General features: G+C 44.6%; 1 protein-coding gene across 1 annotated transcript; it reads right to left on the reverse strand.

The window, feature by feature from the left end:
• Positions 1-2032: 2032 nt before the first annotated feature.
• LOC307128737 (gamma-crystallin M2-like) lies at positions 2033-2824 on the reverse strand (the record flags this gene model as incomplete). Its single annotated transcript, XM_079820680.1, has 3 exons — positions 2033-2302; positions 2425-2667; positions 2816-2824. 3 exons carry the CDS (start codon positions 2822-2824, stop codon positions 2033-2035), a joined length of 522 nt encoding a protein of 173 aa, XP_079676806.1.
• Between the last annotated feature and the right edge of the window lie 15272 nt (positions 2825-18096).

Raw genomic sequence — 18096 nt, forward strand, 5'->3', positions numbered from 1 at the left:
ATATATGTTTAAATGATATGTTAAAACTAGTGTATGAAATAGCAAATGTAAATTATATTATTCAATTTGAATGATCATTTTGCAACAAATGTTGCACACATGGTATGTAAAATGTAAATTTAAATACTGAAATGCATTGTCATTTTACATATTGCATTGCCATTTTGCATATTACATTGCAAATTGAATTCTGCTACACTTAAGCTTCCATATTCAGCAATATCTGCAATATCTTTTCAGCAATCATTTCAAATGGAAAGAGGTGTTTTTGATGTGATTATCCACTAAATATTCTATGCTTTTTTTAAATGGCATTCTCAGATAGGAGTTATAGAATATGTTAGTGTTAATAGTCAAGTCACCTTTATTTATATAGCGTTTTATACAATACGGCAAGCCGTTTTATTTCAAAGCAGCTTTACAGTTATAACAGAAAAGAAAAAGAAAATAATTTCTAAAAGAAAATAGTGTCATTATTCAGCTAACGTTAGTTCAGTGTTGATTCAGTTCCGTTGTAAAGATAATCAATTATTAAATTAGTTCATTTCATCTATATTTTATATTTTAAAACAGGTACTTACATTTGGACTGATGGGCTGTGTCAATGGGAAGGACACGTACATGTCTTATGATTTATGAAGCAAACAATAAAAATGATCCAGCAATAAACAGTCAAAAGGAGAGGTGAAAAGGAAGATGATGACTTTCCAAAGCCTGAAGCTGAAGAGCATTGTAATTGGTGAGTGTTTTTTTTATGTATAATTCCTCATGGGATGACATAAAATTTTGAAATAGTGCGCTCAGATTTTATGAATGATTGTTAACATATAGAATGGATTAAGATATTTTTTTTAATGTACAGAAATAATCTTTTTATTGTCTTAGTTATTTTCTTTGTTTTTAATTTTAGTGATGGACAGTTTTACTGTCTTCTAAAGACCTGTCTATTCAGCATTTTTTCTATTTAAGCATTAAAGGAGTTTCAATTGTTGTGTGCTCTTCTACAATATGGTCACACTTCACATAATCTTCGTGGATGAGACTGATGGACATGGTTAATTTATGGTTAAAGTTGCCGATAAATACGTCTTATGACATATTGAGAGTAGAGCTTATGGTACCTGAATTGTCTGAAGTTAGAATGTTGGTTGATGAATATTGAGATGTTGAAATTATAAGTCACTAGAGTGATGTATTTTAATGAGAATGTGTTAGATGGTTGGAGACTTTTGGTGAGGAGCAGGCAAGAGGTCAGTACTAGGAGAACACTTAATACATTTAATACAGCATTTATTTTTGTAAACTCTGCTTTATTTGAGCATAAAGGTTGTTTTTACCAACATTTGCAGTTTCTAGACATCAACTATAGGCAGCGTGAAAGTACGTTCTTGCAAAACCTGACAAGAATGGTTAAATACAATAAATAGTTACACAGCTTTGTATTCAATGTACAGGACAGAAACTAATAATCAGCCTACTAGCCCTTAAAACATAATAGTATGTGTTAATAATAATAATAATAATAATATACATAATATAATTGGTGTTGTTTAGAAACAACTGATGTATTCTCCTGTGTTGGCGTAGGTTTATAAATGATTTACCTTACAAATCTGATGAAATGGTACACATTGTGTTCCAAGATGAATGTTATAAGCAACCCAAACTCATAGCATATGCAGAGATGTAGTTTGAGACGCTCCACAACAGTTCATGTGGAACAGCATCTGTATACGAAGCAGCTCTGCGCGCATGAAAATAATTAAAGCACTCAATAGCATTATCTGTGCTGTAGTTTTTTAAAATGGGTTTAATACATTGTGCAGCCTTAAAAGAAACTGTCTCATAATGCGGTTCATGGATTCTCGTCCGTGGAATGTGGCACTTTTGGTATTTTGCTGGTTACTCGACCAGGTAAATTGGTAAATTGCAATCAAGGATTTTTTAAAATCAAGAACTCAAATTTAATCAAGGAATCGTGACAGCCCTATTGTATAGTTTCTTTAATTCCAGAACTTCCTGCCTTTCAGTTTTAGGAGGTAATACGTCGGATAGAACCAACTCTTGAGCTCATAGCACCCCAGTCATTGTACCTCCTGTATTCGCCAGGTCTCAGGAGGTATTGAGTGCCTTTGTAATTAGGGTGCTCATAGAAGATCCAGTATCCATCTTGAACATTGCAAGAATGGATATCGTTGTAATGGAAGTGGTCATAAAGGGATGGACAGTCGTCAGTGAACTCCATCATCTGACCACCAAAGTCTGAATGTTCGTAGATCATCATTTTGTAGGATCCCTGGTGCTATGGGTCGAAAACACATTTATTTAAACATCACTGTTTGCTGTAATGCTAAACATGCTAAAAGCATGTATAGGCCAAGCATATTGTAAGATTTGAACCATAATTTAAAGTGGAGGGCTCACTTGGGGTATCATTCGACAGGATCTGATACAATCATTAAAACCCATCCAACGTCGGTAGTCAGCATACTCGCCCTGGCGCAGAAAGTACTGGTAACCCATAAAGTGTGGCCGCTCATATACTATCCAGTTTCCACTTTCAACCTGAATGAAGTTACAGCGACTGAAATGAGAGTGAAGGTCAGCGCAGTCACTGCTGCACTCATAGGAACGGCCCTGAAAGATCTTGTCTTCATAGAAGATAATCTGTAATAGATTTTTTTTGTTTTATTTTATGTTGTTTTTGTTGTTGCATTCACACACAGCTAAAACAACCCTTCCAACAGTTGTGCAGATGGCATTGTTTATTCAACTTGCAAAAATTCAGTGGGACAAAGATGGACAAAAGCCTCACCTTCCCCATTGTGTTGAATCAGTGTTGTCCCAGTTCAGTACTGAGAGAGGGCTACTGGGATCCATTTATATGCTTTAGCAAAAGAGACATCGTCAGTGACATCAATTAACTTCAGATGTCAGCTTTTTGCTTTATTGAAAGAATGGTCAGCTGATGAACAACAATAGGAATTTGTATCATTTGGCAACAGACCCAATTTTTTTTTGTCATCTTGTGAAAGAGGACATTGCTGCTTATTAACCCTTTGTGTTCATGAATGTTTGAATTTCTGATGTATTGGATGATAAATACCGAATAATAAGTGACTTGGAAGCACCTGTCCTCATACAAGATAATATTCATTTAAAATTTTTAATAATTAACAATAGTGACTGAAGGGCAAAGTCTAAAATTAAAATAAATCTGGAAATCAGATTTTAGATTGAATTTACCTTGCCTGTTGTCATGATCCCTGTCTTGTGTTCCCTGTTGTGTGGACTTTTATGTTTTATGTTCCTGTTCTGTGACATTTTTTCTAGTGGTTTTGTAATTTTTCTTGTTGATTAGTTATTTGATTGTTCCCAGGTGTGTCTTGTTTGCCTACTACCCCTTGTGTATTTTTGCCACCTTCACGTGCTATCAGAAATTTTATAATTTTAAAATGGGAGGGAGTTCATGTGCAATTTTTATCTAGGAAACTCTTATTTATGATAATTCCGAGAGCATGTGAAGGCAGTAGTAATACGAAGTCCGATTCATAACCGCGAACAGTTCGGCTCAATGAACCAGTTCAAAAAGCAGATTCATAGGTTCCTGAAGCACTATGCACTATGCATTTCTTTTATGCTTTTTATGCATTTCTCAGTGTGTCATGTTATATCAAGGAAACATTCAAATAAAGTAATCTGTGTCAATGCATATTGAAACAATCGAATTATTTGCGTGAGTGCATGTTGCTGATTATTGCCTTTCATTCACTTAAGTTAATGGTGTTTGTGTTCACATGAAATTAATCTTTCCTTCACGTCGGAACTACAACACACATTACAGGCACTGATCAACAAACGCGGATATTTATACCATAGAACGAGTAAACCAACTCCTTGTTTATTGTCCTTATAAACTCCTTGATTTAAAATATAATCTGCACGTGCAAAACCATAGTAATTTTTTTTCATGTTTTAATAAAATTAAGGCCTAATTAATAAAACCAGTTCACTTAAGTTAATGGTGTTTGTGGTTACAGTTTCATTCGCGGATCCTTTATGTCGGAAACGACTGACCAATATTGAGTAGCCCACGTCTTGGTTAAGATTCCTAAAAGTTTCGCACATGCAGCACACATTACAGACATGTATAAACGATATATAGCCTATATAGAAAGAATAATAAACTTATACATTTCGCTAGGGGTGCTCCGATTGATCGGCAACCGATCTCGATCTGTCGATAATCGCTTTGGGATGATTGATCGGCGGTCTCCAAAAAGGCCGATCTCATGAACCGATCGCATGCTGACGACACATAAAACTCGCACCTGCCGTGAGAGCTAGGGCATGATACGCAGCGACACCGTCTCATTCTCTTTCCAGCGCGGGTAAAATAATTATAATGCTGAAGGTGAGGTACAATTCATATTTCTATATTAAATAACTTACGCAGTCATTTGAAAACTTTCTGTGGGACGTAAGTTCACAAACAGCACGTGTGAATCACCGCGTGCGCGCGCTCTTATGCTCTCTCCCTTTTGAAAATGCTCAAATGGCTTCACATCAGAGCATCGCATCTGCACTAAAATCGAGCTGCACAGTTGACACAGGATTTGCCACTTTGCACAATCGAGGCAGTGTCAAATCGTCACTAAAGTTTATCATTTGCATTTATTTTTAAGTCTTGCCAGTGTTCAAACCGCTCAGCGCTCGCGCGCACGGTCTGGAGAGACACACACACACACACACACACACACACACACACCCATGTTTGTTTTTTGTGAAATGTGAGGACATTCCATAGGCGTAATGGTTTTTATACCGTACAAACCGTATTTTCTATCCCCTTACACTGCCCCTGCCCCTAAACCTACCCATCACAGGAGACTGTGCAGTTTACTTTCTGTGAAAAAAACCTTGTTCTGTGTGATTTATAAGCATTTTGAAAAGTGAGGACATGGGGAACGTCCTCATATTTCACCCTCTTTTTGTAATACCTATGTCATACCCATGTCATTATACACATTTGTGTCCTGACTCCTGATATTTCACAAAAACATGCCCACACACACACATCACACACACACAGGCCATCTCACAAAAAGCTTGCGAGTACAAATTGCGCTGAAATGGTCAGATACACACAAATGTATACTAAATTACCGTCTTGACGAGTATGCACGTAAACCCCGTCATGACTCGCGAGTGAACGTTTGTGCAACTGCATGTATCCGTGTTCGCTCTTAAAGTGACAGCTGTCGAATAAACTGCTGCTGTCTCTGAGTTTCTCTTTGTCTTGTTGTTTGATGAACCTTTATGACACTCACTGCTCTTGAATGAGTAACTTTTGCAACCTTAAGTGTAAGGATTAATCTAATTTAATTTATTCAGGGAAGACCAATATTAATTTACATTTGATTTCTTATTAAATGTCTTTAGTATTTCTTACCTCAATACTAATGTTAGACCTACCTGAAAAATTGTTTTTAAAAACAAAAATGCACTGCATGATCAAATATTTAGGTGAGATAATTATATACATTTATTATATACATTTATTTGTGAAAGATGGCCTACATTAGCCTTAAGTTATCTCATTTTCTAAAATTAACACTTGGTGGTTCTTGAAGATCTTGACTCAGATTTAGAGTTAGTTTCATTTCTACAAATGGTGCAAACTCTGCAAGATTATAGATAAAAGATTGCCATTCCCCTGCCATTCTGTGATCGGCAGTGATCGGCAATCGGCAGATCATGATCTTGGTGATCGGTAATCGGTGATCGGCCCCGAAAATGCTGATCAGAGCATCTCTACATTTCGCTTAACAACTTAAAATATAATCTGCATGCACAATAAACTACAGTAAAATGTATATAAATCTCTCGACAGAAAGGCAGACTTTTTGCAGGTTTTGATAAAATGTTATTTAATAACAGTAGTCATAATAAGCATATTTCCAGTAGCCTACGTCAACTATGTGCCTCAGATTTGCGTCGCCAACTCAATCATCAGAATCCTCTGTAATCCTCTGCAAACTTCGACGGCTCTTTCGTTCTTTTCAGGTTCTTTTTTAGTCGGACGTGCTACTTCGGCTTTTGCGTCTTGCATCATCAACCCGGAACTAAAGTTCGATTCAGTTCGATTAACCGGCTCAACCGGTTACTTGCTTTGAATCGGCTCAAAATAACAATTCGTTCAAGAACCGAACATCACTAGAAGGCAGCATTAAACCCCAGTGTTTATTGTGTTCCTTGTTGAGTCTTGCCCTTGGTGGCTGTATGTTTGGTGAGATCATTCTGTTTCCCAGTTCTCTGCTCTCTGTGTTGGATTTGTTTAAGTTTATCCTGTCAATAACCTTGCTGCATATGGTAGGGATGCAGAAATAAAACCTTTAAAAGCTATGAAGCTTTTATCTCATTGGCTGTTTAAATGCACACCTTTTGTTTCAATTAGAATGAATTAATTCCGATTGATGAATCCGAACGTATGCGTACTAGTGGTGGGCAGAAGCTTTGTGAAACACTTGAAGAAAATGTGCCGTATTCATAGTTTTCAGTCACGTGACTGTCGCAGAGCCCTGGAGGGCAAAACAGCCATATAACTGCAGCACCACCTGTCAGTTTTAAAAACAAAAATATGTGAACAAGATGCAAGTTTTGTGCACTTGTGATCCATACGCAGCACTTTGCTGATATGGGTTTTATTTTAAATCGAGTTGTGTTGCACCACTTAATTTTAAACACAGATTAAATGTGTATGAAGACCATTATAATTAAAGGGCTGATCATGCAGCATAGGCGGAAGGTGACCTGACATCAGGCTAAGATGCTAAATCGGTGCAACCCATCCTTATCGTTTTCCCCGCCAAACACAGAATTTTTCCGTTATTTGTGAGAAAACACTTCCCCGCCAAACATAGAATTTTCTGGGTTTCCGTGTTTTCACTGTTATATGCTAGGGGCGCTATTACGCATCTTCTGAATGAGTACAGAATCTCTTTTTCTGAATGAGTACAGAATTGCGAAGAAGTCGCAAAAAACAAGCGATCTTATGTAAGCAGATGCATATGTAAAATAACGTGATCATCAACATTAAACATCATATAAATCAAAACCGCCTAATGTTACTGAATGAAATGTCGGACCCAGGACGAGCTATAGACCTGTGAAGCTTTAGGGGGTGTTGATGGACTCGATCTACTCCATCAGTGTTTGGTCATCGTTCTGAATCTGATCTGAATGTTGTCTTTTACAAAAACATAATTTTCTCAGCATTTTGTTCAAAATGTTGCTTGCTTTTTTTATGAAACGTACCCATATTTAAGTGTTGATAAAAAAGGAATGCATGAAGCTAGAAGAAAAATGTTTTGTTTTGTTTTAAAGCAGAGAGTCTGCTCTTTCTTTTGATATATTGCATGCTCAGATATTCATGCAACATAATATTCTATGGGCCATTACATTTATGTGAAAATTATCAAAAACCCTGGCGGTGGCTGGCAACTTAAAAAAAAAAAAAAAAAGCCTTAATATACTAAAACAGTGATATTAAAAGATCAAATTCAGTTTACACCTTTTTAATGATGCATACTAGGCTATATAGTTACAGGCGAGCAGATGGGCCCAGAATATGAATACAATGTATTTTTATAATGGATTTTGACGGATAAAACGCTTAATGAAAAACCTTGTTTTGTATTTATATTCTGTGTTCATCTACTTGCCTGTACAAAGTATGCATTATCAATAAGGTGGATAGGCCTATTGAATTTGGTCTTTTAATATCACTGTCTACATTACTACACAAACCGGGTAAAAACGTCACATGAAAACTATGAATTCTGTCGAGGCTTCGAAACAACCCGACACCTGTGTTGATCTGAAACAACTTTGCAAATGGTCCATTTAAAAATGAGTTTCTTTATTCTTGTTTTTTTAATGTGTTGACCACTAGGTGTCACCGTGGAGACGGGTGTCGGATTTTTTTTTCATGTAGTTGTCAGACAGATGTTAAAAACCTCAACACATAAGTTGAGGTTTTTAACATCTGTCTGACAACTACATGAGCTTGGTTTTGTAACCTTTAGGCTCCTTGTTGTGAATAACTATAGGTTATTTTGGTCATGAAAAATTTATATTAATAAAAGAAATCAAGCCACAATCAGTACGTTTACATGGACAAGAATACTCTGATATTAACCTGATTAAGACAAAACTCTGATTAAGAACCTACCATGTAAACAGCGATTTCTAATTACCTTAAAGGGTAACTAAATCCCAGCTCAGAGCTTAACTCCACCCACTGGCAATATTTGAAAAATGCTGGAAAAGTTGGCAGAGCCCAGCGGAGACAGAGGGGACGAACCGAGGGCGGGACTAAGTGGAGGGCCTGAGACCTGCAGTGACGAATTGATTGACAGCTGTCTGACTCGCGAGTAGCAAAGATGGAGAATGACTGGAGTGACGCCAGTAGCTTTGCAACAGAGCGGTCATTCTCCCCCACCTTCACCTCAAGTGGAGGAGGGTGAATTTTCTGTAGACACAGACCCAGAGCCTTATCAATGCGAGCCGCTGGCTCAAACTGCGTTAACTCCCGATGCTGACGATGATAGCGAAGCAGCAGCGCAAGAGAGAATGAACAGTCAAATCCTTATACTGAATGGCACTATTCATTCAAATAAACTGAATCAATAAGCAGCGCAGGACCAGTAAGTTCAAACCTAATATATTATTAGCTACCTATTATAAACAGATTTCCTCAAATAAAAGTAAGACTATATACGCCAGCACGTTACGGTATTGTTGTTAGTTACCACGGCAACCACTTGCGTGTCAGGGTTTGAAAGTGCGTCTCATGTATGAAACTTATCTGTACACATGACGGGCGGCAATAATATTGCAAGAAAATCCTGACATGTACTGACAACTGCATTATTTAACTGCATTTTCTTCATTACAATGTTAAAGCATGTGTCAAGTAAGTGTCATTCATAATGTTTCTACTTCATGTAACATGAGAGTTCATACTGGAGTGAAGCCGTTCTCATCATGTGATTGGGGAAAACATTTCTGAGGGCGTGGTGAGCTCGTGCCAGGGGCGTGGGTAGTGAGCTGTTGGAAGAACCATCCTACGTCACGATGACCCACAACGTCCAATAGGAAAATTCAACTGCAGTAGCCACTGTTCAACCTTAAGAGGGCAGCACTTAGACGGTTTTACACCATATATTATAGAATCAAAACACTTTATTTCAGAGGCAGGCAGCAAAGGGTCGATAACGGATAGCAAACAGGATCAGCAACAGACAGTCAGACTAGGAGATAATGCTTAGTAATGTTCACCACGGCAAAACAAGACTTCGCAATGTACTGAGAGGTAAGTGGGTACTTATAGATCCCAGTGATAAGTGTCAGCTGGCACAGTGATCAGTCCAAGGCACGGGTTTATGGGAAATGTAAGTCAGTGTAAGTGTCAGTGTCAGTATTCGGGAGAGGGCTCCCTCCGATGGTCAGAGGAGGGAATCACGGAGTTCGTCTCTGTGACAGAGACCACCCCACCCTGCGAGCGCCTCCTGGCACGAGGAGGCAACCGACGCCGAGGTCTTCCACGAGGCCGAGGGGCTGGTCTTTCCTGATGCACAGTGTGGAATTCCTCCACAAGGTTGGGGTCCAGGATATCATCCGCGTTGAACCAGGTGCGTTCCTCCTGGCCATACCCCTCTCAGTCCACCAGGTACTGGAGTACTCTTCCTCGGCGCCTGGAGTCCAGTAGTTCACAGACTTGATACGCCTTCTCGCCCTCCACCAGGATAGGTGGGGGACCCTGATCACCAGACACCTCCTCTCCCTCCTCGCCGGGACCATCGGCAGGTTTGAGCAGGGATACATGAAATGTGGGGGAGATTCAAAAGTGGTTAGGTAAAGCAAGACGAAATGAAACAGGAGTAATCTGACTTGTGATTTGGAAAGGACCAACGTACCTTGGACTCAACTTTTTACAGGGGAGTTTAAGACGTAGATCTCTCGTGGACAGCAATACCCATTGACCTGGTTGGTAGGCGAGACCAGGACGACGGTGGCGATCAGCTTGCTCTCTCAGACGGCAGACAGCGTGTTGCAGGTGAGTATGGGCCCTATTCCAGGTTTCTTCACTCCGATTAATCCAATCATTGATGGCAGGGACATTGGTGGGCTCGCCGGACCAGGGAAACAGTGGTGGTTGAAACCCCAGAATACATTGAAACGGGGTAATCCTGGTTGCTGGTTTGCGAATGGAATTTTGTGCATACTCAGCCCACATGAGATATTGGGACAGTTGTTCTGATTGTGATTACTGTACGATCGTAGAAAGCGGGTAAGCTCTTGATATTGAGTCTCTCAACCTGTCCATTAGACTGAGGGTGATACCCGGAGGTAAGGCTGACGTTGATGCTCAGTGCCTGGCAGAAAGCTGACTAAAGGCGGGAGGTGAACTGGGGACCACGGTCAGACACAATGTCCTCTGGCAAACCGTAGATCCTAAAGACCCAATTGCAGAGCTGTTCGGCCGTTTGCATGGCGGTGGGTAGCTTGGATAATAGGATGAGGCGGCAGGCTTTGGAGAAACGATCGATGACTATAAGTATAGTAGTGTATCCGTCTGAGATGGGTAAGTCTGTGATGAAGTCAATGGCAATGTGAGACCAGGGACGGCGTGGTAAAGCTAGGGGTTGCAACAGACCGGCGGGTACCTGACGGGATGGTTTATTTATGTTGCAGACGTGGCATGCTTTGATGAATTGTGTAGAATCCTTTGTTAATGATGGCCACCAGAACCGGTTCTGCAGAATCTGAATGGTAGCGGTGATGCCCGGATGACCAAAAGCAGGTGAGTTGTGGACCATTTCGAGGATGCGGCTGCGGAAATTAACCGGAACGAATACCTTAGTGGGAGGAGAGTCGGGAGGTATCTCGCCCTCTGCATTGGCCTGTTCCAGTTCTGACATGATATCCCACTGTATGGGTGCGACAACAAGAGAGGCAGGTATGAAAGTGTCAGTACTTCTTGGGTTGATCTCACCTTCAAACTGGCGGGACAGTGCATCAGCCTTGACATTTTACGACCCAGGACGATAGGTAACGGTGAAATGGAACCGTGAGAAGAACAGTGACCAACGAGCCTGACGGGGGTTGAGTCTCTTGGCAGTGCGGAGGTACTCGAGGTTCTTGTGATCTGTTAGGATGATAAACGGATGTGCTGCTGCCTCCAACCAATGGCACCACTCCTCAAACGCCGCCTTCATAGCCAGCAATTCTCTGTCTCCGACATCATAGTTTCGCTCTGCTGCAGTGAGTTTTCTGGAATGATAAGTACATGGATAAAGTTTAGGTGGGTTACCTTGCCGTTGGGACAGGACTGCCCCTAGTCCGGTGCTGGAGGCGTCAACCTCGACTGTGAATGGCAGGAATGGATCGGGATGATGCAGGATCAGAGCAGTTGTGAAGCGCTCCTTAAGTTGTTGGAAGGCGTCGATGGCAGCAGGAAACCACTTGAGGTGAGGTTGGCCCTTCTTCACCATGTTGGTAAGCGGACAGGCTATGGTGCTGAAATTGCGTATGAAACGCCGGTAGAAGTTTGTGAATCCTCTTTAATTGTGTTGGGTTGTGGCCAGTTGAGAATGGTAGACACCTTCTCATCCATAGCAATGCCATCAGGACTGATAATATAACCAAGGAAGGAGGTTACCGTCTTATGAATCTCACATTTTTCCATTTTGGCATAGAGTTGGAACTGAATCAGTCTCTGTAATACCTGTCTGACCTGCTAAATGTGTTCCTCCATGGTATCGGAATAAATCAAGATATCGTCGATGTAGACAATGACAAAACGATTGAGTATGTCTCTAAACACGTCATTAATGAAGGCTTGGAACACTGACGGACTATTGACCAGCCCGAAGGGCATGACGAGGTATTCATAATGATCAGTAGCTGTGGAGAAAGCAGTTTTCCATTCATCCCCTTCCTTGATGCGGATCAAATTATAGGCGCTGCGAAGATCGAGCTTGGTGAAGTAACAGGCTGTGCACAGTTGTTCCAGAGCCGCCGGAACCAAAGGTAATGGAAAGCGAAATTTCATGGTGATTTCGTTCAAACTCTGGTAATCTATGCAGGAACGGAGACCCCGTCCTTCTTGCCCATGAAGAAGAAGCCTGCAGATGCTGGTGAGGTGGAAGGACAGATGAAGCCTTTGGCCAGTTCCTCCTCGATGTATTTCTTCATGGATTCAGACTCTGGTTGTGAGAGAGGGAAGATGCGTCCCTTGGGAGGTGCAGCCCCTGGAATCAGATCAATGGCACCGTCGTAAGAGCAGTGAGGTGGTAACTGAGACGCACGTACCTTACTAAAGGCCAGGGAAAGGTCTCGTTATTCCTCAGGTAGTGAGAATCCAGAAGGGCGGTGGTTTCTAGTCGCATGTCGTTAATCAACAATGTTATGGGCACAGAGACACGCATATCAGAACTGTAGTAAGGATTGGCATCACTCACCAACCGTGGGTTTTCTGGACGGGTGCGAACTGGACAGTTATTTCTCACATGACCGGGACTGCCACAATATAGACAGACGGTGAGTTAACCGACGGCTTCTCTCCTCTTCAGACAAACGGTAAGTATTAACCTGCATGGGCTCAGAACTGTCAGGGTCCGCAGGTGATTGTGTGCGGTCAGTACGCCTCTGTCCAGCCTTGCGTGCGCAAATAAGGTTGTTGACCTTTATAGCGAGTCCAAGCTCTTGCCATCATCACGACAGGCTAGCTCCGTCTGTAACTCATGAGTTAGTGCAGTGATGGAGAGCTGTCCTCATTCGACTGGTGTTTGGATTTGATGTGATTTCTCAGACTCCGTTTCATTAATTCATCTTATCAAAAGTAACTCAATTTTGTAAGATCCTTTTCAATGTTCATCTAAGTAATTCCAAACATTGCGAGGCAGATGACGACATTGCGATCAAATACACTTAACTTATTAACAGGCTCCACAGCGCCACCCAGTGGATTTAGTTACAACTGCGAGTTTTAGTGGGATTTATCATGGATTTACTGCATTTACGGCCAGCAAAGCAATTTAGTAAAATTCGAATAGGATTTTTATTTTTCCAATATTAATTACAGATCGAATATTCGAATAATCAAATATTCGAATAGCAAGTCTGAAGCAAGTCTTTAAAGTGTCACTCACCCAGTTGGTTTGAGCCGCTTGTGTGCGGAATGCAAGAGCGTATTCAGCTGCCGTTTTACGCCCCTGTATAAGCTGCTCCATCAAACGTTTGCTGGCTCCCTTTCCATCACTGGGATGACCGAACACCTCTTTAAATTTCTGCAGGAAATAATCATGGGTAGGGAAAGCAGCTCCATCATCATTCCACACCGCAGTTATCCATTCCAGCGCCCTTCCTGTGAACAGTGAACAAACTAGAGCGATCTTACCAGCATCAGAGGGGTACATGGCTGGTTGTTGGTTAATGAAAAGGGAACATTGGAGAATGAAACCCTAACACTTTGTAGGATCGCCATCGAACTTCTCAGGCAGAGAGAGGCGAGGATTCATCGACGCCGGCATGCCAACCGCGTGGGAAAGGGCGGCCGTGGCAGGTGGTGGAGACGCCGCAGGCACAGATAAATTAATAACTTATAGCGTGTTTACCAGTTCGTCCGTGAGACTTGTGAGGCGGTTGAGCTGGTGTTGGTGGGCAGCGAGTTGACTGGCTTGAGCTGACATTGAAGCAAACAGGTGAGAGAAAGCAGCTGGATATTGTGTTGGCGAAGTCTTCTGTAACGAATCATCACTCTGGCAGGAATCCATTTGCATACTTTATTAAGAATAATCATAGTAGTACAGGCAGGGTCAGACAGGAGCAAACAGGTGTAAGGCCGTGTGTCCACCAAAGCGTTTTTTCACGCAGCTGGCTGGCGTATTCAATTGTTTTCAATGGGAGCGCCGCGTTTTTAGAACGCCATGAGCGTAACGAGGCGCTGAGCAAGTATTTCACACTCAAGCACTGAGCGTTCAGCGTTTTTTACTGGTCGCCTAGAGTTGAAGAATGTTCATCTTTGAGTAAAACGCAGCGCTCATCACTGTCACTTTTCACCCAGCCGTCCAATCAGAGTGGAGGAGGGGCGGGACAAATACAACACCGACCAACCGCAACATTCTGCTTGTACTGTACAACGTCAACAGATGATAACAAGCAGTATAATAATGGAACAAAATAATTTAAAACAAGAGCCAGAGCAAATACTTTACATTGTATCAGCATTTTATATAGAATCAATACAGAAACAAGCTATCTGTGAAATGAGATACTAGTAATACTTCCGTGGATATTCCGTATCATAACAAGCAAAGAGTCTCAACAGAAAAAAAAAACACTGAACTGCCAAAGCGCCCACAGCCTGCCGTTTTCAGCAGAGCGCCTAGCGTTTTCAGCTGGATAAAAATGCTCTGGTGGACACGCGGCCTAACAGGGACAGGCAGAATCGTAAACAGTAGACAGGCAGTAGGTCGGGACAGGCAGATATAACTCACAGAACAGTGTAACAGGCAAGGGTCAGAGGCAGGCAGCAAAGGGTCGTTAATGGATAGCAAACAGGATAGCAAACAGGATCAGCAACAGACAGTCAGACTAGGAGATAATGCTTAGTAATGTTCACCACGGCAAAACAAGACTTCGCAATCTGAGGTAAGTGTGTACTTATAGATCCCAGTGATGAGTGACAGCTGGCACAGTGATCAGTCCAAGGCACGGGCCTATTCTGAGTGATATCAGATTTTGTATGTGTTTATTATACTGTTACTACATGAAACAAGAGGGGAAAAGCACCACTTTAATTTTTTAGCCCGCAGATTCATACTTGCCCTATAACTACATGAAACAAGAGGGGAAAAAGCACCACTTTAATTTACAGCCCGAGCCCGTAGATTCATACTTACCCTGTAGCTACATGAAACAACAGGGGAAAAAGCACCACTTAAATTTACAGCCCGCAGTTCTCTTACGAGAGGTTCTCTCGTATTGCATAAGTTTCCTTACGCATCGGGAAAGTATTCTTTCTTCGAGATTTCTGAAAAACCCAAAATTATCCTTAATTTTGTAACATTGTCAACGCAGTGCGGCAGCCTGGCAGACCATAGCAGGCTATTCCAGCGTGCTATTGGCTGCTCTGCTGGCAACTGCAGCAGCCTATCGGTGAGCCCGCGTGTCGTGGCGACCAATGAGGGCGCTTCGCGCCCACCTGGCTTCATTTGCCTACAGGTGGGGCGTGGCCACGTGTATATAAGCGGGGCTCACGGACTGTGTATTCGATTTTCTTTTCTTCAGCGAAGCCCTTCGCATCGCTGGATCTGGAACCCGCCGCCGTGATCGTGCAGACGAGCAAGCAGAGGACAGCGCCTGAAGAAGCCGGCAGCATCGCGCCACCTTCAGCCATCTGTGCCTGCTCTGCTATCCGGCAGCCCAAATCCTTTTACGCTCAAGTGTTGTCGCCGCTGCGTCACACTTTCTCAAAAAGAGCCGAGCGTTTGATACAAAATGTCTCGTTCCACCTGCGGCTCGTGTCACGCGCAGCTCAGTTCCGGGGACCGCCATGTGATCTGCGCTCTCTGCCTGGGCCGTGATCATGCCGCCGCCGCACTACTCGCCGGCGGATGCCCGGAGTGCGAGGAACTGATGATGTCGACCCTGCGGGCTCGACTCAATCAGTTCGATGACGACATCCCTCCAGTCCCTGCTAAGCCTCGCAGCGCCGCTCGCAGCGTACTCCGGAGTTCGCAGAGAGAAGCTCGCCGGAACCCTTCCCGCCGGCTTCACTCTCGCCTTCCCCGCCCCCACCCCAGGCCGCCATTTCTGTTGCCGCCTCCGGGGATGAGGCGGATGCGGCCGCGGAACGCGCCGACAGCTGCTCCATCATGGCTTCCGACAGCGAGGACTGGTCTTCCGCGACCTCTTCAGTCCGGGCCTCCGGACGCTCTCGAGTGGGTGAGGACGCGGACCTGTTGCGCCTTCTCACCCGGGCTGTCGAGCAGCTAGGCCTCGAATGGGCCCCGCCCAAGGTGGCAGCGCCGAATCGACTTGACGGATGCTTCCTAAACAGTCGCCGCCGTGCGCCCACCTCCAGGACTGCACCTTTTCTGCCAGAGCTTCACGAGGAGCTCGCGAAGTCCTGGAACGCGCCATTCTCCGCGAGGGTCTCGTCTCAGGCTTCTTCGGCGCTCTCACAAGTTGACAGCGCGGCTGAGAAAGGCTACAATGCTATCCCTCCGGTGGAAGAGGCGGTCGCAGCACACCTTTGCCCGCCTTCTGGTTGGCGCTCAAAGGCTGCCCTCCCGTCTAAGGCCTGCAGAGTGACGTCATCGCTGATCGGCCGTGCTTTCGCTGCCTCCGGTCAAGCGGCATCTGCTCTGCACTCTATGGCCGTGCTGCAAATCCTCCAAGCTAATCTCCTCCGCGACCTGGACGAGAAAAGCTATGACACTGAGTTGGTCACGGATTTGCGAAGCGCGACGGATCTCGCCCTTCGCGCTACCAAGTCCGCAGCACAGGCCCTCGGACGCTCTATGGCCTCCCTCACGGTAGCTGAGCGCCACCTCTGGCTCACGCTCGCGGATATGCGAGAAACAGAGCGCGCGGCCTTTCTAAACGCCCCGCTCTCCCCGTCTGGGCTCTTCGGACCAGCGGTCAAGGGGATCGTCGATCGTTTCTCTGAAGTGCAGAAGACGACTCAGGCTAATGAACCTCTTCCTGCCTCGACGCCCCGGCGCTAGCAATAGCTCCGTTGCTCGCCGTCCTCGTGACCACCCAGCACCGAGCTCCGCGCAGCGCCCAGCGCGGCCCCCTTCGTCTCAGCGAAGACCGAGCGGCCGCCCCAGATCGCGCTCTTCCAGCCGTGGTAAGCCGCCTCCCCCTCGGGGCCCCCGGCCTAGGATCGCGCTGAAGTCCGAGCCTTCTAAGTCCTCCTAGCCAGAGGCGAGAAACGACAGTTAAGTCCCGCCGCGGCCGGACCACCGTCAAAACTCTCTTTCCTGTCAGCCCCCACCACTGTGGCTGCTGCAGATGGATTTCACACAGCCAACGAGCCGGCAAAACTGCCCTCTCGCCTGTCAATAACCGCCGTTTTTACGGCGAACCAGAGAAATCACAAAAGTTGCATTATTTCTGGTTGCACGGCTCACGCCGTAGGTGTTTCAAATGCAGTAAATGTGCCCACTTTTCTGTGTTCACCCCTGCACACAAGCACTATAAACCCCGTGTCTCTCACTCACATAAAGCGGCCACCGGCCGCTCGAGTGCTAGAGTTAGGTCACGTGTCCGCTTGTTTGCGTCCACGCCTAACCACCACACGCGCTGTCACACAGCCACTCTTAACCGGTCATGTTCCACGCGTAAGAGTTGTGCCCGCTCAAACGCACTCACACATTTTCGCGAACATTTTGCCTCAGGCGCTACGCGCCGCGCCACACACCATTTGTTCTCCGCCCAGGGTGGCCGGAGCGATGAGTGTAGGGCCACACACAAGCCACTCCCCGCTCGAAGCGGCAGAGATACAGTGTGTAGGGCGGCCTGCCATCGCGAGCGATCGGCTGGCCCACAGCACAGAGAGCGCGCGCACTGCGCCCGCCCCTCCTATACAGGCCGTCAAACCCGCGAAGCGCGGCGTTTCGAGCCCGGAGGCTGTTCTATCCCGTGTGGCACACGCGAGAGCGTGGGAAGCCATTCCAGGTGTATCAGAATGGGTGCTGAAAACAGTGAAGCACGGCTACACTCTGCAGTTCGCTCGCCGCCCTCTGCGCTTCTGTGCGCGTACGGAGACGAGAGTGAGCGAGGAAGTAGCACATCTACTTCGAGCAGAGATAGCCACGCTGCTGTGCAAAGGGGCTATAGAACCGGTTCCCCATTCTATGAGCGAGTCAGGCTTTTACAGCCGTTATTTTCTCGTGCCAAAAAGGGATGGGTCGCTCAGACCGATTCTGGATCTGAGGCGTCTGAACAAAGCTCTTATGAGAAGATCGTTCAAGATGCTCACGACCAAGCAGATCCTCGCGCATATTCGCCCGAGAGACT

This window comes from Gobio gobio, assembly GCF_949357685.1.
Source record: "Gobio gobio genome assembly, chromosome: 7".
NCBI classification, from domain to species: domain Eukaryota; kingdom Metazoa; phylum Chordata; class Actinopteri; order Cypriniformes; family Gobionidae; genus Gobio; species Gobio gobio.